This window comes from Ips typographus, linkage group LG1 (genome assembly GCF_016097725.1).
Source record: "Ips typographus isolate SLU linkage group LG1, UJ_Ityp_2.0, whole genome shotgun sequence".
In the NCBI taxonomy this organism is placed as follows: domain Eukaryota; kingdom Metazoa; phylum Arthropoda; class Insecta; order Coleoptera; family Curculionidae; genus Ips; species Ips typographus.
In genome coordinates, this window is record NC_138422.1 from 25,582,898 (window position 1) to 25,608,918 (window position 26,021).

Genomic DNA, 26,021 nt, shown 5'->3' on the forward strand with positions numbered 1-26,021 from the left:
TCAATTGAGAAGAAGGAAAAAATGGACTTGGGAGCAATAGGAACTGTTAATGAATGGGAGCAGAGGAAAGGCCTTGGACAGAGTACGCCTCACAAATCTGATGGAAATACTACTTCAGACTCAACTGGACAAGGATATCAGAATAATTGAGTATCTCTACGGGGGCCAGAGGGCCGAAGCTCAGACGGGATCGCTGGAGTAGAAATCCAAAGAGGAGTTCGTCAGGGGTGTGTCCTCTCACCTCTTTTATTTAACATACTCAGATAAAATCTTTAAGGAACCTTTAGAAGACACAGGCATCCTCTTGAAGACAATTTGGATACACAGATGATACTTTAATTTTCTGTAATAGCATAATTAATAAAAGTGCGGTTGGAGTGGAGCAGGGGCTGAACATTAACGTCAGCAAGACTAAATTTATAGTATTCAGCTGAGAGGAACATGAGAATACTCGAATAACCCTCATCCTCCCTATCTGGGCCACGTATTGCGTGGAGAAAAATAGCCTCTTTTACTATTCATTCTCAAAGGAAAAAGAGGTGTTAGTGGGAGGCAGATGTCGTGGCTGAGAAACATCAAGAGTTCGTGAGGCTGGTGAGCTTTTAAAATTGGCAGAAGATAGAGAAGCACAAATATTTTAATTTTTAAGATGTTTTGTGGAGAAATGAATTTGGAGTAGAAATAGTTTCTGGTTGAACTCTAGGAGAGAGGTTTATTTGTGTCTCATATTCTACTTGTCGAACTCATGCAGAGGGAATAGAGAATTTCAACCACAGAACCTATGATGATAACATAACTTCACACTTAATTTACTTTGGAAGGTTATTGGATAATGTTGCTATAGACAATGTTAATATAATACATATTTTAATTAAAAAAATACAAAACGTAGAGTAAAATGACTAGATTGAAAGCCTTATCGCTTATGAACCTACTACTATTGACTAGCATGAAATAATGTGTAACCTACTAATAGTCACTCATTAGTATATGTCCAATATATACCTAAAATCCAGTACATACTATTCTTAATTTTTAAATCTTAACCTTAAGATATTGTACAAAGTAAAGATAAATATGGAAAATCAACGCAGATTAGGATGATGATAGTAGGTGTCAAGAAAATGTTTTAGTTGTTTATTGTTATTTAGGAGGAGAGTTTTGAAAAACACCCATCTTCAGAGGTTTCCCATAACATTTTTAACGTACGTCTACAGAAACTTTTTTTTCTTATTTTAAACGTTAAGTTCTCTGGATACACTGTCACTTATTATAAACTGTCGTTTGACCAATTTAAAATGCTATTTTTTTCAGTGTGATCAAATAAGTCATCCTAATGCACTAAAGTTGAGATTCCATTTCCAGCTTTAAAAAAATATAATTTAGGTACTTTAATTACATTACATTTACATAATTACTTCCTCTTCTTTCCACTATAACCTCTTCACTTTTTATATTTTTGAACAATTGGAGGGGACAGAAAGATTTATAAACTCTTGTGGAAACTAAAATCAAAACCCGGACAATTCGCATTGGACACTTATAAAGTCTAATCCGACTTTTTTTGTTATCATATTTTTAAAAAACTTAGAAACTAAGTAAAATACGTTGGCCATGCAAGAACTATAAGTAGATAGTAGTAGTAGGTATCTATACAGCTAAAATAAATATATAAAAAAAATAACTGACTAGAATATTTCAATATGAAGGACGTAACCGCAAATGTTCGTATTATTAAAATTCATTCACACACAAGATCACCAGAATAAAACAAGAAAACCATTGCAAATTGCGTCCTGAACCTTTGTAATGGTTCTCTTGTCATGTCGTGGAATTCGAATGGATAATTTGGCATTTTCCATATTAGTAAAGGAAAATTCTCAGAAATGTATTTTTGTAGAAAATGTCAAGGGTATTTAAGCAGGAGTTCAAGAGAATGAAGAAAAGACTAATAAATGCACATCAAAAACAATTCAGCCAATGAAATTTGGACTATTTGGAAATTATGGAATGTCAAGTAGAGATGTTTCTTGGAGGAACCACACCGTATAAGTAGTCTTTACAGCTCCATGAAGCCAAATTTGATGTTAAGAAACACTTTTATACTTTTCTTTCGACTATAAAATTAGAAATAGGTGCTAATGTGAAGAATTACACTGGAAGCTGTGTTTAAAGCTCCATGGAGCCAAATTTAACAGTTTGGACGTTAAGAAACTTTTTAGTACAATGCTAACGTCACGTGATAGCTGACATAACTGTCACAACTGACTCACCAGTGACTTGAAAGTATAAAATGAAGATGAGCAATTGCAATATAAGTTGTGTTTACAGCTCCATAGAGCTAAATTTGTCAGTTCTGACACGTTAAGAAACACTTTGACACTTACTTGATACTTGTGGTGACGTAAAAAACATATCAAAGTGTCTGTTAATGTCACAACGGTTAAATTTAACTCTATAGAGCTATATAAATACAACTTGCAATGCGATTTAGCAATTATGAAACTGTATCAGTCGCTATTTCTGATCAGACGTTCGGACAGAGCTTTGACAACAGGATGGTCGGCAGGAAGACCTTGTGCTGACAAGAACCTTGAAAACAACAAATTGTTTAGAAACAATTTTTAAAAAATTTGAAAAAATAAAATTTTACCTCATTGTTTCAGTTGCGCAAGCGGCGTAACCTTCCACTTCTGGATCGTGCGCATCATCTGCTTCGGTTTCCAGTTCGGCTTGCAGTTCGCAAATTTTTTGTAGGCATAGTTTCAGCATTTCAGTTACGTGATCTTGTTCCTTAGCCTGAAATATATAGAAAAAAAATTTGCACTTTATTGAAAAACAGTCTTTTAATGCAAAAGCGTCTTAATCATGACAATCTTCTACAAAAACTCTGTCTTGAGGCAAGAAAGTAAAGCAAAAGGGGGGGTGAAGTTGGTTGTGGAGAAGGCTGAGTGTTCTTCACCCCCCTTTTGTATTCATTTACCTCCACTTTGAGAACATGGACTACTACCACAAGTTGAAGAAAGTAAAGGTTTTGGGCTATATTATAACCAAGCTAGGAGCTGTCAAATTGGGACATATTTAAAAAGCTCAGTTTGAAGAAAAGGTTTTTTTTTTTTTATTTCGACCTTGGTTTTGTGCCAAAAGTTAGATTTTTGATTGAAAGTTTAAAAATATTATATTTTTGCACTTACTTTCTATTTCAAACGACAAAAACTATTTTTTTTAATTTATGGGAAATGCTTAGTAGTGGGGCAAAACACTGCAAGTTACATAAAGAAAAATTAATTTTTATGAGCATAAACGGTCAGTAAAGTGAAAACTTGAGATACAAGCAAAGATCCAATATTTTTACATAACAATATGTGAAAACGCTTCAGATTTTGTTTAAAACATACAAAAAGTACTAAAATTGCAACAAAAACCTTATAATTTATTTTGTAACTTGCATGGTACTGAAATTAAAAAAGCATTAAATATTATTAAATGTATGGTAATTTACTTGGTAATGACCATGATAATTATTCAGTCGCGTTAGTTTAAACTCATATAATTTCTTTCCTATTTTTACGTTATTAAATAAGCACAACAAGTGGACAGGAACGCATATTTATAATTAACCACGATGGAAAAAGATAGTTGACGTTACCTTTAATTTTGATCGAAGTTCAAACCAAACTAAAATAATTTTTTGCGTTAAATTACCTACCTGTCTACCTGTAATAGTTATAACATGTTGCAATGTAGCTACGAACTTTTCTAGATAAGTGTATAATTTTTTACTGTATCAAAGAAAACTGCATAAAAGTAAAATAGTAGCAGTCTAACTAAAGAGTGAGGTGATATTTTGTTGTTTTATTGGTTGTTAGTATGAAAACATGAATTTATTAATTGTGTATCTGCCTTTCATGGTTATATTCTTAATTGTGGGCTCTGCTTCGATCTCGTAAGTATCTAGAGCATATACAGGGTGATCCAAATTAATTGTAGAATACTCGAAGAGTGGAGAGTATATAAAAAATAAACGCCAAGTGTGTGCCCCAAAAAACCGTATTTTAATTCCTAAACTGAGTTAAAAGTTGACAGGACAAGAAAAATTTTACAGGTTTGTTCATCATTTTTAAGTGGTCATTTGGAAATTCTTTCAATTTTTTTAAATAATCTAGCCTGGTTATCTGAAAAACTATGCAAAATGAAACGAAATGTCCGGACAAACTTTTCTTGGGAAAAAGTATGAGCTTTCACATATGCCATCTCAGAATATTCTACAGCTTAAAAAAATTTAAAGTTGGTAAACTTTTTGAAAAAATTTAAAAAAATCCCTAACTAAAGTTTTGACTTTGAAAATTGACTAGATTGGTGAACATCCGTGCCAAATATCATTTGAGTGGTTTTTTTCGGCTCTTCCTAAATATCCCACAATCAATTTGGACTACCCTAATAGCATTACCTGTACCAAATAATGCAAATTATAGTTATTACTATATTTCTGATATCAAATCACAATATTACGTCATTGTGCTGTTCCCCATTGAAAGCCCATGAAAAGCCCATCAAACAATTTTAAGTAATAAAAAAAAACAAGAATTTGATGCCTTACAGTAAACTTCACAAAAGTTGAAAGCGCAAGTCAACTACAAGAAAAACAAAATATCAAAAATAGAAAAAAGTGAAGGATTTTGAAGCAAATTGGGGGGCAAAATATTACATAAACTCAAAATCTATGGAACTAATAGTTAAAAATAATGTAATTAACTATAAACTTAATCAAAGTAGCAAATTAATAATGAAAAAGAAAGTTCCAGAATTGAAAAAACCAATTCTAGGACGGAAACAAAAGTTTCTTTAATAATCAACCAAGAACAGTTAGATCTGTTAGGTTTGGAGGTTGTACCAAGTATTCTAGAAGATAAAAAGTCACTGAAAACACTGGAGAGGCAATATTTAATTAAGACCTTCAAAATTAAACTAATGAACTTGCACTAAAAACTAGAAAGTGTTGAAAGAAGTAGCACAGACAAAGGAGCTAAAGTACAAAAAACTTTCCAAGACGACTTGGAAAAGGCAGATGTTTACTAGTTTAGCTGTGAAAAAACTGCTAAAAAGGTCCCAACATGGGCCCAAATGCCTGAATTTTTTTGTTAAAATCAATTATTACCAGAAAATGTTTCATTTACTTGTAAATTCTCATTGTTCATATAATAGTGCCAATTAAACTCAAATTGTTAAAAATTATAGATTCATTTTCGTTGCATGAATTACGTTTTATTTTATAACTTTTTTACTGGCATTTTTACATATTTTATAGTACTTTTAATAATATAGGTATATTAATTTATAATAATTTGCATTCAAGCCAACTGTCCATGAAAATAGTACTTTGGGATAAAATTTGCAATTTATAAAAATAAAATAAAAATTCTTGTTTTTTTTTGATAACCGATAAATAAATAAAATAAATTTTGAATATCATTTGTGATTAACTTTTGTGTTTTTGAATTAATAAAGATTTTATTTAAATTTCAGATTTTATTTAGCTTACTTCAAATATGAACACGTGACATATTTTTTACCTTACATTAGTGACACAGGCACGTATCCGCCTGAAAGTTGCATATTTGGACAAGGTCTTAATGTTGCTTCGGTTTTAGGTAAAAATTTTAATTAAATTTTGTTTTTTTTTGTGTCTGTCAATTTTTGCTTTCAGTCGCCTTGGCTCTTTACTTGAAATACCTTCAAGTTGAGGAGATATTCCATAAACACCACATAGAAGAAAAGTATAATTTGAACAGAACTGCTCTGGTTCTAGGACTTTTAGCTAGTACCGGCATGAATTTGGTGGCAAACTTTCAGGAGACGAATGCTTTCATATTTCATTGGTTTGCAGCGATTCTCACTTTTGGTGGAGGAGCTTCACATCTATGTTTACAGGTTTGATGAATAATAGCTGCTTAAGTTCAAAACATATTCAATGTTGGTAAAGTAATCCAGGGTCCAAAGTAAAATAATTACTTTCAAAGACGCAAACGTGGTAAAAGAAAAACCGACCATAGAAAACTGTATAACAAACAGAGAAACATTAAAAACTTAAAATAAAACAGCTCTCTGACTGAATTCGTTGACTAGATTACTTGCAAAATTAATTTTGTGATTAGAATATTCCTACTAATTTTATAGCTCCATAGAATAGTATTTGACAGTTTGCAAATTTATGACACATTGAAATATGATTAAAACAAACAGATACACGTCACGATTATTAATTTCTGCTCATGAAGCTATAAACAAGCATTTAATATGATTTACAACTGAATTAAGTATAACTATAGTGCTTTTGGCACCACCATTGTGACAGTAATTTGTTAAAAATGTACGCGTTACTTGTCAAAATTGAACTTCTGAAGCTATATTTGCAGTAGTATTTGCTTAAGTTAAGTGTGGTTCAGTCTGTGTAGGATACACTTGAAAAAAGTCACAGTCTGTACTATGCTTAACTTAAGCTGGGCTTGAAAGTCGACGGTGCAAATGGCGGTAATTGTATTGCTTTTAAGTTAAATATCCAAATGTGGTTCGAATTCCCCATAGGTGAGGAATTTTTCCCAACACTGAACTGACACAAATTTGAAGAAACATTCGTCATTGCCGTGGTTACGCCACGTTGCCATATCTCTGTGATTTTAATCCAAAATACTAAATACCACTTTTTCTGTTAAACAAAACTACAAAAAAGTCGAAAATTTGTGTCAAACTGTCAACTGATCAATTTTAAGTTGTTTTAAAGAAAATGGTACAAAAAAAATATGGAAAGGTCACATTTTTGAAACTAACATAAGAAATTTTTATTTCAGTCATATCTGTACGTAAAAATATCGCCCGTGATTGGCCAACGCAAAACCACAATGCTAAGGATGATTCTGTCCATACTTGCCGTGATATCATTCTTAGTTTGTATGACATCAGCGATTGTTGCCTACGACGCTTTTGAAGGTAAACTTTCTTTTTCTTGCAAAAAAACCCAAATAAAATGAATACAATTTTGCAGGAGACGATCTAACTAAATGGAAAGTAGAAGACGGCGGCTACCATGCGCACCAAATAAGCACACACGCAGAATGGACCTGCGCAGGATGCATAATGGTTTATATTGGGTTATTTTATACAGAGTTTAAATCTATTATTGTTAAACCAATTGAAGTGGTGCTAGATGAACGTAAAAGTACACAGAACAGTGTAGGTGACTAATAAGAAAAGTGTATATGTGCAAAATTGGATTATACAAAATTCTAGTTAAACTATTAATAATAATAAATAAATTATTGTATTATTAACATTGTTACAAAAACTGTTTTTTTTTATAAACATACTTACTTTACTGACTGAGATATCTATAGCAAGGCTTTATTTCACTAGGGTAATAAAGGAAATATCAATTATATTTGACGTTCAATTTAAAAAGCTATTTTATTAATAAAACAGCATTTAAGTCATACATTTTGACGTGTAACGTTTCGGAGTTGATTTAGTTCTTCTTCAGCAGCAAAGCTGACAAATAAATACATTTTTTGTGTTACTTTTTTAAATATCAATTACTATTCTACTTATTAACAATAAGAATTACTAAGAAATCATAAATTTGCTTTTTTATAATAATTCTATATCATACCCTGTTATGGTGCCTAACACCCCTTTTTCCTGCAATCCTGGATTGGTTACTTCCTTTTTGATTTTTCATTTTTTTTTTCTAGAAACAAGTTTCCACACTCTCGAACTAAATACACCAGGTTTACACCACTAAAACGTTATTAAAACAAGTGAAAATTTAAGGTAAAAATCTAATCATATCACGAACTGCAGCCACCCCAAAATGTGCCGGTCACCCGACATGTGCCCTCAGAATAACACACATGCCGTGGGGGAGAGTACGCTCTATAGTGTGTACTGAAATACTGTTCATCAGTAAACCACCCCTAAATTTAACCACCTTGTTCTGTTTAAGCAAAAATTGTCTTACAATAATTAGTCCGTCAGGTTTGGAGTAAACCTAAAACATTGAAATGAGCTTGCAATTAAGCACGAAAATTGTTTTGATTTTAAATCATTTAGAGTAAACGGACTATAGATCCGGTGCAGCTGAAGGTGTTTAAACAGGCACTCGTTTTACTAAAGCGGCATGGGAAATCGACAGGTTAACCGAATGGAAATTGTGAGACCCAGTTTGCCGCTTTACTGAAATGGATCAAGCAGCTGTCGGTGGACAGCTGCTCAACTTGACTACTTTGGTTTTATGATGTACAGGGTGTTCTTCATAAAAGTTGCTGGTGGTACCATTTTGTTTAAACTGACAAACAAGTAATATTACTATATTGATGGCTATTTACTTAATAGTTTAGTAGGTATTAGGAGAGTCTTTTATTTAAGAAAAATATCTACAAAAGATCACACTTTTATTATTCTTGAAAAGCCTCTCAGTCAAAAAAATATATTGAAAAACTACATTATTTAAAAATGCCGCCAGTATGACGTAGTAAGTTATTGATCAATAAATGGTAAGAGATTGCTTTGTACGGAAGGACAAAGTAATAGTATGTCCTGTTGTCACTTTGTGATTTTGAATGTGAATTATAGCATAATAAAAAATATCTTAATATAATAAGCTAATACAGTTAGTTTCAAGGAAATAACCATCAGCAGCAGGATGACAACTAACTTACTACTAAATGTTTTTTGATGCTCTTGGCAACATTGTAAAACAGCTATTGCGCATAGTTACGCCTAGAGTTGGGCAAGCGGAAACTTCGGTTCAGTCACTTCCGGTTTAACCGGAAGTAGATGTCAATTCAAATGTTCTTAAAAGGCGTTCCTGTGGAAGTGTTTCAGGTTGCCTTCCAGAGGGCGTATGATTCAAATGAGAAAAGGAAAATATCACGATAATGTGACAGAAACTTGCCACTGTCAACCAGTTCTGTTACTCTGCAAGTGCAGGAGGGAACTATTTGTATCCATTTGTACCAATACGATTACGAAAAAAATGCGCATTATTTTCAAAATAACCCCGGTATTTTCGATCTAAAATTTTAGGGGTGAACTTAAAAATATCGGGAGAAACAGCCGGCACGGGCACAACACACCCGCTGCCCGCTGTCAACGAACTGAGGGGATTTCCTCACCTTGCGTGTACCATCTGCAAGGTACGGTTCTGTACAGGGTGAGTTAAACATATAAATAAGTTATAGTATTATACATAAATCAGATCGGGTTTTATATACAGGGTGTAGTAAAAATAGCGCCAATCAAGCTCTTCAGTGCGTTATGGGAAACCTCATTCTAAACTCCACAAAATTTAAACATATATATTATATTATAGTAAAGAGTCAAACTGAAACTAACTCATATTATTGTGTTGTGTTCCGTATATTTTATTATTTTTAGTTCTGGTTAGTGTTTTTTGTTATTTTTTCTCTTGTTTCTTCACTTCTGTTCCGTTTCTGTACATAAACACAATTTTTTTTAAATTTCTCTTCATTGTGTTTCACTTAAATAAACCCGAATAACAATGATAAAACAATTTGATATCAAATGTGACGTATATCAGTTCTTACTTGTTGCACTTCTTTGTTAAACAACATTTATTTGCTTGGCTCAGGTGATGTTCCATGAAAAAAGTACATTAAAACATCAAAAGATAACATTAATATCTCGAAAATTGTTGAGATTTGACTTATTATACTGCGTTTTTATAGAAAAAATATACGATTTTTTTAACAAATGTACTCCACAATTTTGTATATTTAATAAAACACAAACCGTTAGAAGCTTTGGTTAAAATAAGTAATATTGCAAACTTAACATGGCAACCGATCAAGTTAAACTCCCCATTGAAAATTGAATTAATGCTTATGTAATTGTGTGTAATAATAACATTATAATAATGTGCAATGTATACCTATTCACTCACGCATGTTTAGACCGTACATAAAAAGTGAATTAATTTTATGTACTTAATTATAAACTGTTTATACAGATACAAATTTGAGGAGATTTGCTTTGTATGTGGATAACAATAACGCATTCGTATTTTCCAAAACAAAACAAACATATGGTTTAGGTGTATTAACCAACAATTCAAATTGTTATACTGATTACGGAGCATTTTTACGAGTCTAGCCAAAATGATGATTATGTGTTATATACAGGGTGTTTCACGATGCGGTATATTTAATCTGTTAGTGCATCAAAATATTAGCCAAAAGTGTAGATTAGTAATACACTCGTAAGTACTAAAATACCCATTATTAGAAAAAAAGTTTAGATAGTTATTATTATCAGATACGTTTGAAAACGTTTAAAACATATTCGGCTACTAACGAACAGACTCGAAGTTCAAATATGTTTAAGAATATCTTACGCATATTAATCCTCCGACAAATAATTTTTGAACTGGATCATATAAATTTAGTTTCTTCTTTAGTACATGCTGTACTGTAAAACAGCAAAAGGTAACATCCATCTAAGTGCAAAAGATGTTTCACTGGAGTATATGGACTTTAGTATTAATAACACAATTACATGCTATTTTGTCCGAGGTATTACCGGTATATTTTAGGAGAAACAAACAGAAATTACTAGAGTTTTACTGCTTAGGAAGTACAAGTAACGGTGGAAGATGGTGACATTATAGGACAAGTCGAAACTACTGTGCGTAAAAACACTTCTTACTACAGTTTTAAAGGAATTCCATTTGCTGAACCTCCAATAGGAGATTTAAGATTTGCGGTAAGTTTATTGGAAAACCTTACAAACAAATTTAACTGGACATACATTTTTAGAGCCCTCAAAACGTTTCTAAATGGAATGGTACGTGGGATGCCACTCAGTACCGAAATGCATGCGTCCAACTTTCATCCGAAGATATTTTGGCCACTGGAAGTCTTTATGGAGATGAGGATTGTCTCTATATTAATGTTTATACTCCAAATGTACGTAGAAATAGTAAATCTTGTGAGGTTGGTTGAGTTAATAATTTTGTAGCTGAACGCTACCAATCTTCCTGTGTTAGTGTGGATATATGGTGGAGCTTTTGTTGCTGGAAACAGCAGTTCTTATTCACCTGACAACTTTATTGATGCTGGTTTGGTATTTGTGGCTTTCAATTATCGATTGGGTATGTTTTTTGTTAATTAAAATTCTGATACTTGCTAGTTAACAAGTAAAAACTAAATTTTTCTAAATCTGTGTACAAGTGTATTTAAAAGCACTCGATCGACCGAGTTGAACGTTCAAGAATTGTGGAACTGATGGATATATTGATATGTCCGGCGATGTGTACTTTAAATTATCTACGACAGCTGTCTCCACCTATTCCTATCCAGCGCAACATTCTCAAAACTTTTACATCCTCTCCGATATTGTTCTATCAAACCAAGGTCTTCCTAAAGGTCTGTTTTTCACTGGGTTTTCCACCCATCTCTCTTATCTTGGCGATCTCTGTACATGGAGCATCTTCTTCTCTCATCTACTATAGGCCTAAAGAATTTCTGCAACATCTTTCGTTCAAAGCTTCTTAATAATAGTACGATTCTGCTTCATCATTATTCCGAACCGTACATAATAATAATGATCATCAACTTTCTTAGTCTCCTTCTCTATGTTCAAGAACATTTCTTTTGTTGTAATCGTACTGTTTTCTACAGTGTCAATGTCTGATCATATTATGTCTGAGCCGTTATTTGTAAATATTTCCACACCAATACTCGTTTCTTTGATTGTCATGTCCAGTAATGGAGAATGTTTCAATGTTGTTTTTTCCTATCGTAACTTTGACTTTAGAGTTTTCTACTCATATTTTGGTTAACTTTATGATCTTTTCTGGTACCCATATATTTTCCAACACTTGCCAGATACTTTCCCTGGTGATGCTATCGCATACCTTATGGTGACTGTTTCATCTGTTGTTAATCTCTTGTACCAGAACCCGCGTTGGTAGTCCCCTAAGTTGTCTTTTGCATATGAGGATATGAGTCCTCTTAGTATATTTGATAGCACCTTGCCTGTTATATTTAACGAGGTTATTCCTCTAATGGCGCTAATCGAGTGGCGCAGCTAGAATGGAGATTGGTTCGCCATATTGCAAGACAGTGAGATGGACATACAAATTAACAGCTTGGTGCAAAAGAAAGTTGGCAGATCCAGAAGACTGCCCGGAAAAACTGGATGAGGGCTGCTATGGGTAGATGAGAACATGCTGATAAGAAGAAAAAGAAGACTCCTCTAGCGTGTGAGTCCTTGTACATACTTCTTCGCCCTTTTGGTATACATTCTCCGTGTTGTGCATCTTTGTTTGGTAGGTTTTCAATGAATACTTCTTTTGTTCCAGTTATTGTTTCGTAAAATGTTGTTTCTTGGTATGTAACCTTTCCTTATCTTTTTTACTTGTTTGAAAAAGTTTCGGCTGTTTGTTGATCCTGCCTCCCTTTCTACAATATCTCTATTGTTTTATTTGTAAGCTTCTCTTTTTTCCTTCTTATCACCCTTCTTGTCTCCGTTCTAAGGTCGTTGTATCTTTGGATGTTTCTATCACTTGGACACAGCAGCATTTATATTTTGGCATTCTTTGTCATGTCATTTTGTCATTTTCTTCTTTGTTCTGTGTTTTCGTCTAGGACTCTTTCTGCAGTGTTGATTCTGATCTATTTCCAGTACTCTATCCGACTCCTCCTGTGACATTCTTTTCTGGTTGTTTTTGGTATTCGTGTCTGCACGTTTCATTCCGGTTTAGTTTATCTTCCGGTGTGTTTCTAAATATTCTATCTAATATATACCAGATAGAAACAAAAAAAGTGCGCTAGAATGGTGTCATGGAATTTTCATTTATTTCGTGTACATAATGCTTTTTATCTACTCCTAGCATGGTAATCATTCATTACATAGCTCATTTTGAGTTACGTAATGAGCGATTTTACCGCACTAGTGCGATAATAATCGATTTTATCGCACTAGTGCGATAAAACAACTTTAAATGAAAATTTCTGCTGTAATTGTTTATTGAATTTAAACATAACTTTGATACATTTTTTCATATTTCTCCTTTGACTTGGCAGGCAACAAGCCAGATACCACGTTTGCGGCAGCTTCTTCAATATCTGACGGAAGTTCTTCAGACATGTTCATAACGAAATGCACTTTTAAAAATTTGTGACTGACACTGTTAAATTGTCGCTTAAGTAATATGTGGAAACAAATGGCCACCATAGCAACAACACCAAAACAGTACAGCGTAGATGACAAAATTTAAGGGTAACAAATAACTACCCGTAGCAAGCATATACGAGACGTTCCTAAATAGTTCACATTGCACAAAGTATGAATTTTTTTCTTACTTTACGCTGCTTCTGATGGTCGTAGATAAAATGTTGTACATCACCCGTGGGGTATGGCAAATTAACGTACTCGTGTGATCACCACAACTCGGTCTACGACCTCGTCGTGGCAACACTCCCACTCGTGACTATAAAAATGCTCATACCCCACTAGTAATGTAAATAACTATTACAGCACTAGTTACGTTACTATTAATTCGATAAATCTTTTTGTAAACTTTTTATTACTTTTTGGGTCATTTTTCAATAGGAGTCTTAGGATTTCTAAGTAACGAAGACGAAGTCTTACCTGGTAATTTTGGCATTAAGGACCAAGTCAAGGCCCTCAAATGGATTCAGAATAACATCGCTTATTTTGGAGGAGACCCGAATAACGTGACTATTTTTGGTGAAAGTGCTGGGGCAGTGTCGGTCCATATTTTAGTACAAAGCTCTGCTGCAGCAGGTGCGAACTAATGATTACAACTCCATGTTCCAAATAAAATTTGCTGAGTTGTAGGCTTGTTCCAAAAAGCAATAATGGATAGTGGCACTACGTTAAACTTGTGGGCTTTAAACACTAGAGCATCAACAATTACGCAACTGACCGCTACAAACTTGTTTTCGTACTCTTCAAACACCACGTTGTTAGTGGAGAATCTTCGTGACGTGGATGTAGAAACGTTAGTTAAGAAAGGCTGGCGTGCTGGATGGGCGGTAATGTTTTTGCACTACTTTGTTTACATAAATCGAATGAAATAATTTTAGGTGTATCTTGAAAATGGTTTGAGAGGTTTACCATTTTCTCCCACCTTGGAACCTGCTACAGAGGATGCTGTTTATGTCAACGATAGCGATGAAGCTTTAAGTGAAGGGAATTTCAATAGAGTACCTATTTTGTTAGGTTTTAATAGTCAGGAAGCTGTAGTTGCTAGCGAAGTTCCATGTAAGAGCTTAAACATTTTGATTGAGTTAATTTTAAAAAACTATATTTCAGTTTACCTGGACTTTTATTTAAACAACTACGACATTGCTGTTTCCATGCTAACTCCTTGGACTCTAACTCAAAAGGTTCTCAGTAGAAATGTAGCTGGAATCAAAGTTAAATACAATTTTTTTGAACTTGAGTCAATTGCATATGACAGGCAACGCTTGATTAATGTATGAATATAAGTAGTATTTTAGTGTTGAGTAATTATTATAATTTCATTTACAGTTTATTTCTGCGGATCAGTTCAACAGACCAATCAGGAAATCGGCGGTAACTATGGCAAACTATACCACTGTGTATTATTACGAATTTGGGTATCAGGGAAATGTTTCCAGTAGTGATAGAACCTACGAAGGTTTGTATATTTATATTTGACTAGTACCGAAACATTAAAGTACTTTTCTAGGTGTTGGTCATGCTGAAGAATTAGACTATCTGTTCTACTACGACTCACTGAATTACACTGAAACTGATTTACAAGTATCCGACACTATGGTTTTATTATGGACAAATTTTGCCAAATTCGGGTAATTATCTAACCTAATTCTTATGTGTTATTTATTTAATATTAATGTGATTTTTTTAGAAATCCTACACCTGAAGAATCCGCAGCCCTAAATTATACCCTGTGGCCTGAACTAAATCCAAATTCATCAGACGTCAATTACTTGGCAATTAATGAGTCGATTTCTCAACAAGTTAACCCAAAACAAGACGATTGGAGCTTTTACGTATCACTTTGGGAGTCTTATAATGATTCTACTACCACTTGGACCACATACTAAATACTGGATTGTTTATTTGAAGGAAAAATAAAAAAAATTGCTAAAAAATAGAGAGATAGTATTTTCAAATTTTAAAACATGTATTATACAAGGTGTTTTACGTTAAGTGCGTCATATTTAAGGGCATCCTGCATCAGAAAATAAGCCAAATTTGCTATATAAACTACGGTCCAAAGTGGTTTCGTTATGAATCTACAATACATAGAGAGACAAGGACAATAGACCCACAATTTTTCTTCAAAATATAGATTTTACAGACAAAATAAGAAAATACAATTTATTGGCTCTGACCAGACATAACTGACAATCCCACATAGCACAGAATGCATATTCAAAATATATGATGTTCCAACATTGAATGTTCCATTGATGTACTTATAAGTTAATATAAAATAACAATAAATTAAACTTTGTTGCTCCCTTACATTATCATCTTATAAAAACGTTAAAAAAAACATAAACGTGTAATAGTTATTTATGCAAAAAGTACATTTTTTTTGCACGATTTTGTAAAAATAAAATATTATCACCTTAACTACTCTTAATAAAAAAATATCTATTGTCAGAGTTAAAAAGATTGTTATTAGTATTAGGTATTAGTACGTTTATAACAGGTCTTCACTCATAAACCAACCAAGTTCAAATATGTTTAATAATATCTTTCGTATAATAATCCTCCGACAAATAATGTTTGTATTATCTACCCATATATAAAAAAACAGTTTTTTTTCTTTAGTACATTATGTAGGTATTGTAGACAGCAGAAAGTGACGTCCATTTAAGCTTAAAATGAGGTTTCATTGGCGTATATGGACTTTAGTATTAATATCCCTTCACGGTATTTTGTCCGAGGTATTCCCATCAGTATACTTTACGAGAAGAAAACAATTTACTAGAGTTTTATATCTTAGGAAGTAGAAGTAACGGTGGAAGATGGTGACATCATTGGGCAAATCGAAACTACACTGCGTCGAAACACTTCATACTACAGTTTTAAAGGAATTCCATTTGCTGCACCTCCAATAGGAGATTTAAGATTTGCGGTAAGTTTAGTGTATAACATTACAAAGATTTAACTTGATTCAACTATCTATATAGATTGTTAGAGCCCTCGAAACGTTTCTAAATGGAATGGTACGTGGGATGCCACTCAGTACAGAAATGCGTGCATCCAACTTTCATCCTTAGATATTACGGCCACTGGAAGTATTTCTGGGGATGAGGATTGTCTCTATATTAATGTTTATACACCAGATGTGCGTAGAAATAATAATTGTTACTTGATTGATTGAGTTGGTAATTTTGCAGCTAAATGCTAGCAATCTTCCTGTGTTGGTGTGGATATATGGTGGAGCTTTTATTAATGGAAACAGTAGTGCTTATACACCTGACAACTTTATTGATTCTGGTTTGGTGTTTGTCACTTTCAACTATCGATTGGGTAAGTTTCTTGCCGATTAAAATACTGAAATTTGTTTGAATGAAACTAAATTTGTTCTATTTGAAACTAATTTTATAAAACAAAGACTATAGTATAATAATAGAATGTTTCACATGTGCTTATCTCAAAAATTTAGTTTGATTACTAATTGTTAGAAAGTTACTATTTAACATCCGTTTCAAGGAAATCTAAATATCCTTTATAAACACTCTCGTTTAGGTTCACTAATTTCATAACTTGTTAATATTAGCTTTTCATTTACAAGTTAACAGTATTGATTATTATCGTCGTTTTCCTTTGTGTTTTCAAAGCTTAGTGACATAATGTTTACATAAACAGAACAATTATCGTTTGTAACGTATTTTTTTTTATTTGGCGTAATAGGTATTTAAACAAAATGATTTGATAGAAATAAGTTTTCCTAGCTTTCAAGTTATTCATACTAATTTAACAGTCAGATAATATCTAATTAAGGGGGAAGTCTCACTTGATCGGTTGTCATGTTAATTTTGCGAAATGCAGAAGTTTATATTTGATTTTAAGAACTGGAGCAAACCACATGAAGATCCTAGCAAAATTGATGGTACGATCGATTTGGAGCAGCCTTATGTAGAATCCTGGATCTCGATCTTCTTTCCAACACCAACACACCCCCAACGCTTCTCTTAGCCAAGCAAATTTTATTTTCGATAGATTCTTCAATATACCCTTCTGCCAAGACTTTCATCTACCTTGATGATTTAAAGAAAAATGCTATTTGATCTTTCCGATGGAATAGATTCCAATCAGTTGTGAGGTGCACTTGCCATTTTTGTAATATAAAAATACCCTGTTGCTGGTCATTTATTAGAAGCCGCAATGAGAGGTATTTGTTTAAATATTCTTGGTCTCGTCCAAAAAGCACAAATCTTCTGGAAAAGTGCGTTTTGTTCATCTGGAATTGTAACGACCATGTATAACCCCTTTTTGCTTTGCTTTTGCTATGTCATTTGTTGCCATTTTAGTCAGAACAATCTGTGACTAATAATTGAAAAACATCAGGCACTACAAAACTACATTTTAGATTTGAAAATCAATGATAAAAACCCAATTTTTGAACTAGAAAAGTATGATTCGAAGGTTCACTTTCGATATCATCACGCTAAACTTTTGGTCAAGCCATTTCATCTCGGATATTGGTCGGTTTTCACGTGGAGTAATAGCACCACAGGGAGGAAGAGGCTTCTTACCTTTGAAATTGCCGACGAAATAGGCGATCAATTCATCGCTAATCTTTTTCACTTTTTTGTCGGTACACCATTTCTGGAAAACTTCGTATTCCATTTCGTACCGTACTCCAGACTAGTGTGGCAATGAATTTTGTGCTCATTCACATATTGCTGAAATTCCACTTCATCAGTAGAATTAATTTTTCACAGTTACTACACTCTTGCAGTGCAATAATTAACTTTGTGGTGTATTCTGTAACTTTTGAGGTAAATATATTATATACGCGCGACACAGCGGATCAAAAAATCTCAGAGTTTTCTCTTTCGTACTTATTGATTCATTTTTCAATAGGAGTCCTAGGATTTTTAAGTAACGAAGACGAAGCCTTACCAGGTAATTTTGGCATTAAGGACCAGATCAAGGCCCTCAAATGGGTTCAAAATAACATTGCTTATTTTGGAGGAGACCCGAATAACGTGACTATTTTTGGTGAAAGTGCCGGCGCAGCGTCGGTCCATATTTTAGTACAAAGCTCTGCTGCAACAGGTACCAACTCATCATTACAACTCTGTATATTCAAAATAAAATTTGCTGGGTTGCAGGCTTGTTCCACAAAGCTATAATGGATAGTGGCACTACGTTAAACTTGTGGGCTTTAAACACTAGAGCATCAAGAATTGCGCAACTGACTGCTAGAAACTTACTTTCGTACTCTTCAAACACCACCTTATTGGTGGAGAATCTTCGGGAGGTGGAAGTAGAGACGCTGATTAGGATAGGCAATCGTGCTGGATGGACGGTAATGTCTTTGCACTAACTTTGTTTACATAAAACGGATGAAACAGTTTTAAGGTGTTTCTTGAGAACGGTTTGAGAGGTTTTCCATTTGCCCCCACTTTGGAACCTGATATAGAGGATGCAGTGTATGTTAACGACAGCGATGAGGCTTTAACTAACGGGAATTTCAATAGAGTACCCATTTTGTTAGGTTTTAATAGTCAGGAAGCTCTATTCGCTGGCGATGTTCCACGTAAGACCTGAAAACACTTTGATTTTATTAATTCTAAAAAACCATCTTTTAGTTTACCTGGACTTTTATTTAACCAACTACGACGTTGCTGTTTCCACGCTAACTCCTTGGTCTTTAACTCAGGAAACCCTCAACAGATATTCAGCCGGAAATAAAATCAAACATAACTTTTTTGAATATGAATTAATTTCATATGATAGGCAACGCTTGATTAATGTATGAGTTTTAGTAATATTTTAGTGTTGAGTACTGATAATTCCATAATTTTAACAGTTTATTTCTGCGGATCAATTCAACAGACCAATCAGAAAATCAGCAGAAGCTATGGCAAACTACACCACTGTGTATTATTATGAATTTGGTTATCAAGGAAATGCTTCGAATAGTAACAGAACTTACGAAGGTTTGTATAGGTATATTATAAATACCAAAGCATTGAAGTTCCTTTCTGTAGGTGCTGGCCACGCTGAAGAAGTATTCTATTTGTTCTATTTCGACTCACTGAATTACACTGAAACTGATTTACAAGTAGCCAACACTATAGTTTCATTATGGTCGAACTTTGCCAAATTCGGGTAACTACTAAGTGTTATTAACTGCTTTACTTACACTTTTATTTAATATTGGTATGTTTTTTAGAAACCCTACACCTGAAGAATCCGCATCTTTAAATTATACCCTGTGGCCTGAAATAGATCCAAATTCATCAGATGTTAACTACTTGGCAATTAATGAGTCGATTTCTCAACAAGTTAACCCAAAACAAGACGATTGGAGCTTTTACCTATCACTTTGGGAGACTTATAATGATTCTACCACAACTTGGACTACATACTAAATAGTTGATTGTTTATGTATTTGACGGAGTGTTATTCTTGCCTGCTTCAAAATAAATACAGTTCAGATGATGAACATTTACTTAAAGCACTTTTGTGGTTTGTCCGCTGATTTTTGAATCTTTAAACCAGTCTTTCCAATTTTAACACTCGGAACGCACTCAGGGCAAACAAACTCGCTTAACTCGACTAAACATAGTATATTACGAAATGTACAAGAGTTAAAATGTATACAATAATTACGAAATTGACAAACTTATAACAAATCCTTCTTGGTGTCGGTAGTATCAAACGATTCCTTTGTAATACCAGTAGAAAGATATGTGAACAGCGGAATTTACATTCAGGAAATTGAAATTTAAGCAAACAATAGTAAGTAATATTATTATTGTTTCTGTAACTAGTTAGAAAAAGTTGCATTTTACGTAACAAATTTCTGCAAAAAGAGAGTAGCAAATTGCACAAAGAATTATTACATAAAATGGAGTTCCATACAAAAATATTTCTACAAAAGTAGCAAAATGACTAAACAAATTGAAAACTTGATAGTAATTATTTAAAGAACATTTTAATAAATTTTTAGTGCATATCGAGTTGTTTGTGTTAGTCTAGTGTAGTTAGATTATTGTCTTTTAGAGGAGAGTGTTCTTTGTGTTGAAAGTGGGGAGTTTTTCTGGAGAGGGGGCAAATTGACTTTAATTCTCCTTCTCGTTTGACTTGTTGGGTCAAAAAGGGTTCACAATTTAAACGTAGCAATGGAAACATATTCACATTGTTTCCATTGAAAACTGTTCTAAAAGGTGCGGTATAGGTTGTTACCAGTGTGTGATGTGCTACTGTCATATTTATACAGAGTGTTAACTAAGTGTGATGCCAAAATGGATGGTAGATCCTTCAAAAATAAAGCCAGTTTATTTAATAAATATAGTAATGTTTGTAAATCAGCATTTTTCAATGTTACAGATAATCCATATATTGGATGATGACAGTAGTTGCCCAAACTGTCATAATTAAAGCCTGCTGTGACTTAAGAGGAAAAGGCAAAGATGCTTCTTCTTCTTCACAAAAAAGAGGGAATAACATGTATTGATGATGATGGCGTTGCCATCATACGTAAACGATAAAGAGATGATAAGTGGAATATTGAATAGTAGGTATAGAAGGTATACAGAGGTTCACATGTTTTGTTCCTTCTGACTTCCGACTATTTTGTCCCGTCCTGTTGGATGAGTTTTTCTTAAATGGACAACCAAATTTCTTTTATGCGTATAACCTTTTCCACAATCAGCACAAATGTAATTTTTTGTGCTGGAATGTACCCGCAAATGATGGAAACGTAATTGATAACCCCGTAAAAAAGATTTTTCACAATTCTCACATTTGTATGGTTTTTCATCGGTGTGAGTTTGCTGATGTCTATGTAAGCCACCATAAGTCGGAAAACTTTTATCACATTTATTACATTTGTATGGTTTATCACCGGTATGACTACGGAAATGAATAGTGAAAGCACTTTCTCTTTTAAAAGTTTTGTCACACATCGTGCATTTGTACGGACGTTCATTAGAATGTACCATCAAATGGCGATCCAAACGAGATTTTCGCGCAAAACTTTTATCACAATGACTACATTTAAATGGTTTTTTACCGGTGTGAGTGGACAAATGGATGTTCAAAGAATATTTTGAAAAATAAGATTTTCCACAATCAGGGCATTTATAAAGTTTTTCACCAATATGTCTTCGTATATGTCTCCGTAAGTTATATTTAGACGCAAAACTTTTATCACACTTGTAACACCTTAATGTTTTTTTATCGGTGTGGGAACGCAATAAGTGAGTAGACAAGTCAAAATAACTTTCGAAATATTCACAACATTTCGGACATGACTTTTTAGTAGCATAATATTGCAGGTTAAATTTGTCGTCCATATTATTATGTTCCATAGCGTGAATGATAATTTCTGATTTCTGGCCGAACTCACGAGAACAAAGCTCGCAAAAATATCTGCAATCATTTTGGTTCGGGTGTCGTTCAATTTCATAAAGGTCATTAAATGTCACTTGACATGTCAGACAATGGTAATTTCCTGAGTTGCATTCTGATTCATCTTTGATATCCAGACTGGATTCGAGGGCAATCATGTTTTGCTTGAACCTAAAAAATATAATAACATTTAGTTTGAACAACTACGATAACTAAACTATAATTGAAGCATGATACCGATTGGTTTTAGTTTTTTTTTTAATAAAACCACCAAGAAAGTTGAATTAATTTATTTCCTTTTTTATTTTAATATGATCTTAAATGGGCAGTACATTTAAAACCTTAATTTTTGTACCAAATGCAACTAACAACATTTTAAAAGTGTAGTTTTTTGCAGGATATTTTGTGAATGGCCAAGAAAAAGCAGCAAGCTGAAAGCTGCTTTTTTTGACCAATCACTAACTACCCACTGGTTTATTATAGCCAATCAGGATATTAAAAAAATTGAAAGTGTTTAGATCATTAAATACCTAACCAATTATATTTTCTGAATCTCAATTACATAAGTGTCAAACACCTAAATAATAAATTTGACAAATATTATATTACTCCACTCGTTCTTTCTGTTTTAATGGGGATAAGCACATTGATGACTGTATGTCAATAAGAAAGTCGTTTATAAAATACAGCTATTTTCTAAACTAAATCTTTTCACATCCTCCACCTCTAACTCGGAACATTCAAAAGGTTTTTATCACTACCACTGGAAGCATTGTTTGCAGTCCAGGTCTTGGTTCAGCGGTGCAGAGACGTAAACTGCGACGTATATACGTGTTTCTTGGATTACACCAAGGCTTTTGACAGATGCCAGCATGGAAAAATGATAGAGAGATGTTAACAGATATTGGACTGGATGGAAAAGGCATCAGAATTATCGCCAACCTCTACTGGGGCCAAAAAGCTACAGTCAGAGTTGAAAATAGGCAGACAGAATACATTAACATCAAAAGAGGTATACGACAGAATTGCATACTGTCGCCGCTCCTGTTCAATCGTTATTCAGACAGCTTTTTCAAGGAGGCTCTAAAAAATACAAATCGAGGCATCAGAGTTAACGGTGAAATCATCATCAATAATATCCGCTATGCTGATGACACCGTCTTGTTATCGGACAGTATAGAGGGACTACAAGAGTTGTTAGACAGGGTCAACCACTAGTGAGGACTACGGGCTGAACTTAAATGTCAATAAGACCAAATATATGGTGATTAGTAAAAATCCAGTCCAACCAGGTAGCGTGTATATAAACAATAAGCCAGTTGAGAGGAAGGCAAAGTTCACTTAACTCAGCTGCACGTTGAACGAGGACTGGAATCACTCACAGGAGATAAAACAGAATTGAAATAGCGAGAAGTACGTTTATGCAGATGATACAGCTCTTGTCAGGACGAGATCTGAATCTGGCTCTAAAGAAGAGAATAGTCGTGTGTTATATATACTCCACTCTTCTGTACGGTGTGGAGGCTTGGACGCTGTCAGACGATATGGAAAAAAAGCTGCAAGCTTTTCAAATGTGGATTTTCAGAAGAATTGTTAGAATCTCTTTGATAGAAAGAATTACAAACGAAGTACTCCGAAGAATGGGATGTGAGCCTGAAATCATGCTTACTGTGAAACGTAGAAAATTAGAGTGTTTTGGCCATATCATGAGAAATAACAAATACAGAATTCTCCAAAACATAATCCAAGGCAAAATTGATGGCCGACGAGGGCCTGGAAGAAGAATTTCATGGCTGGCAAACCTGCGAAAATTGTTTGGAGCAACATCGGATAGGGCAATAGAAGAAGAAGAAGAAGACCACTGGAAATTCTTGTTCTTGCGACTATCAGTGTGGACTTCAGCCAGTTTCTCGTCATCGGTGCTGTAGCTTGCTGTTTCGGTTTTAATATCGTAATGCTCCTCTTCCTTAAAACCAATATCATTACCAAACTTGTTCAGCTTACGAAACCTAAAAATAAAAACGACACTTAATAAGAATAAATCAAACAGGAAAACACAAACTACGCATAAAAGGAGATTTAGTATCTACCCCAGGTCTTTTTCCTGTTAGGCTTCTCCTTTTACAGATTTTTGAAAAGCTTTTGTGGCTTTACTGCCAGTTTCCTGAATGTGCCAATAAAAATTGGGATCTAATGTTATTCCTAGAAATGTATCTCTTCTTGCTTGAAAGTTAGGAATTCTGCAGATATCTGGATCGTTTTCAATGATACTACAGTGTTTTTGGTTATACATCTAATTTCAATAATTGGAAATTCTACTTGCAGTATCAGTTCACATTTATTATTCGTGTGGGGTCTCAAACTTGAGCCGTGGCCGCAATTTTTAATAAACAATTTAAAGGATTATTAGATGGAGAGCTGTTTGTTTAGATATTTATTTTAACATTCAGACAGGAACCTAACTTGCTTTGTGTTAATCTTAAAACTATAAGTAAAACAATAGTTTACCACCCTAAAGTCCTTGACAAGACTGCTATAAATCAAATCTTGACAAACCCAATTCAAAATTTATATTTTTGGTAAGTATAGTGTCACGTTAAGGGGTAGCTCAGAGGGAAGAAAACTCAGGATTCCACAGGTAACCCATTTTATTTTGGAATTTAAGGCAACAGTACAATATTCTTATACCCCCAGATTGCCAAGACGGCTTAGATCATGACGGGGATGCTTGTCAGGAATATCTGTAGGAGGGCGTAAGCTTTACCGGGCCAGTAAAGACGCTGTGGTACTAGCAAAGGGAGGTAAGAAGGTACGGCAACTATTGCTGCTCTTGGTCACATAATTCTCCACGTTTTGTTACACAAGAGGACCCCAGAATTCCCCAGAGGTGATTTAGTCGAGCTACGGTGCATATTTTATATTCGTCAGCGACTTCATTATGCTAACCTTGCTGACTTTCTATAATTCTATAACATGTGTTACTTATGTGTGTGTAACATATACAGGGTGCAAGAAAACTGGGGTAATAAGTCCTACAAACTTTTGTTTTTCGTACTAATTATATAATAGCCAAATTCCAACCAGTTATCGAATATCAGTATCAACAGTACATTTGTAAGGAAATGTTGGAATATTCATACCTCTATGGAACAGAACAAGTGGTAACAAAGCAAACTAATCAAACAGATTGATTAGTTTGTATCATCACCATAGACAAAAAAACATTTTCGGCACTGTTCACATTTAGCAGGTTTTTTTAGGGGCATAAATTCGCAAATTACTGTCCTAGGGAAAACACTTTTCGCACTCAACACACTTGTAAGGTTTTTCACCGCTAGGAACTCGAATATGGTTTTGCAGCTTAAAAGCATGCGAAAAACTCAACATGTAGTGAAATAGTACAAGGCGCGTTCATAAAGTAAGGGCCGTTTGGTCACAGAAAAAAATATAGGCACTCATAAGAAACAACTTTTCTGTCATAATTAGTTAGGTACAAACTTACTTTACTTCTCTACTTAATTGCCGTTTACTTCTAAGCATTTTTCGTACCGCTGCTTTAACCCCTCTGCACAGAAGCTTGCCGCCTGAGAGAAGAGTCCCTCTTCGGTTTCAAAACGTTGTCCACCCAGCCACTGTTTAAAATGCAAGAAGTCGGGACTGTACGGTGGGTGGTCAAAAAGTTCCCTACAAAAATTTTGAATTTTCTCCTTGGTTTTGGCAGCAGTGTGAGGATTATCCTGGAGGAGGATTATGCCAGATGACAATTTTCCGCGGCGTTTTTTTTTGGATCCACGTTTCAATTTGTCGAGCGATGAATTTCAGCAGCCGACGATCCTTTTGCACATAAAAACCGAATCACAGAACGCACCTCAGAGTTGGAGGGATCAACGATTTTTGCGGCCATTGTTCTTTGCACTCACGGACAACACTACGACTTCAGAATCAAAACAAATGACGCTGTAGGTTCGCAACGAGTCAGTAGATGTCTCTGCAGTAGTAAAACTGTGCTCAGAAGCACCAATATTTAAATATAAGCAAAGGGCCCTTACTTTATAAACGCGCTCCTATAAAAAGGTTTGTAAAAGGTAAAATTAGACTTTCATTTCTAGATGGTTTTAGATGTTCTGAAACTCTAAGACAGTAATAAATATTTCAGGATTTTGTACGTACATTTTTAATTAATAAACAATTTTTAGAGAATTACTTTTTAATAGCTAAAATTGAAGCAATTGCAGACAGTTGTTTTAGGTAAAAAAAAAATGATCTGGGTGAAAATTGGGGAAAAAATTATTTATTTGTAAATTAAGATTTCAAAATTAAATGAATACTTATTTTTATTAATAAAGTTTATGCAGGCCCAAATATTTTTGAAATTGTCCTCTGTGAGA

At 33.9% G+C, this 26,021-nt stretch overlaps 5 protein-coding genes across 5 annotated transcripts; 3 read left to right on the plus strand and 2 right to left on the minus strand.

The window, feature by feature from the left end:
- Positions 1–239: 239 nt before the first annotated feature.
- On the minus strand, positions 240–7,889 carry insb (insensible). The gene is made up of 3 exons (XM_081990800.1): positions 7,664–7,889; positions 2,654–2,799; positions 240–2,592 (listed from the first exon to the last, which is right to left on the minus strand). The coding sequence occupies exons 1-3, from the start codon at positions 7,730–7,732 to the stop codon at positions 2,511–2,513; spliced, it is 297 nt and encodes a 98-aa protein (XP_081846926.1). The 5' UTR covers positions 7,733–7,889; the 3' UTR covers positions 240–2,510.
- Positions 3,704–7,342, plus strand: LOC145736353 (DNA damage-regulated autophagy modulator protein 2-like). The gene is made up of 5 exons (XM_081990741.1): positions 3,704–3,946; positions 5,527–5,651; positions 5,708–5,931; positions 6,849–6,987; positions 7,043–7,342. Exons 1-5 carry the CDS (start codon positions 3,879–3,881, stop codon positions 7,240–7,242), a joined length of 756 nt encoding a protein of 251 aa, XP_081846867.1. The 5' UTR covers positions 3,704–3,878; the 3' UTR covers positions 7,243–7,342.
- A 2,540-nt stretch (positions 7,890–10,429) lies between the features above and the next one.
- LOC145725773 (uncharacterized) lies at positions 10,430–19,739 on the plus strand. Its single transcript, XM_081974653.1, has 21 exons — positions 10,430–10,583; positions 10,642–10,773; positions 10,827–10,976; positions 11,029–11,161; positions 13,627–13,821; positions 13,876–14,072; positions 14,124–14,516; positions 14,572–14,701; positions 14,753–14,873; positions 14,933–15,126; positions 15,952–15,983; positions 16,043–16,174; positions 16,238–16,387; positions 16,440–16,572; positions 18,133–18,327; positions 18,384–18,580; positions 18,634–18,811; positions 18,864–19,027; positions 19,085–19,214; positions 19,266–19,386; positions 19,451–19,739. Exons 1-21 carry the CDS (start codon positions 10,521–10,523, stop codon positions 19,647–19,649), a joined length of 3,339 nt encoding a protein of 1,112 aa, XP_081830779.1. The 5' UTR covers positions 10,430–10,520; the 3' UTR covers positions 19,650–19,739.
- A 93-nt stretch (positions 19,740–19,832) lies between these two features.
- Positions 19,833–25,772, minus strand: LOC145736346 (uncharacterized). The gene is made up of 2 exons (XM_081990727.1): positions 23,436–25,772; positions 19,833–21,804 (listed from the first exon to the last, which is right to left on the minus strand). The coding sequence occupies exon 2, from the start codon at positions 21,789–21,791 to the stop codon at positions 20,823–20,825; it is 969 nt and encodes a 322-aa protein (XP_081846853.1). The 5' UTR covers positions 21,792–21,804; positions 23,436–25,772; the 3' UTR covers positions 19,833–20,822.
- On the plus strand, positions 23,061–23,561 carry LOC145725838 (uncharacterized). Its single transcript, XM_081974770.1, has one exon. The coding sequence runs from the start codon at positions 23,061–23,063 to the stop codon at positions 23,559–23,561; it is 501 nt and encodes a 166-aa protein (XP_081830896.1).
- Positions 25,773–26,021: the final 249 nt, after the last annotated feature.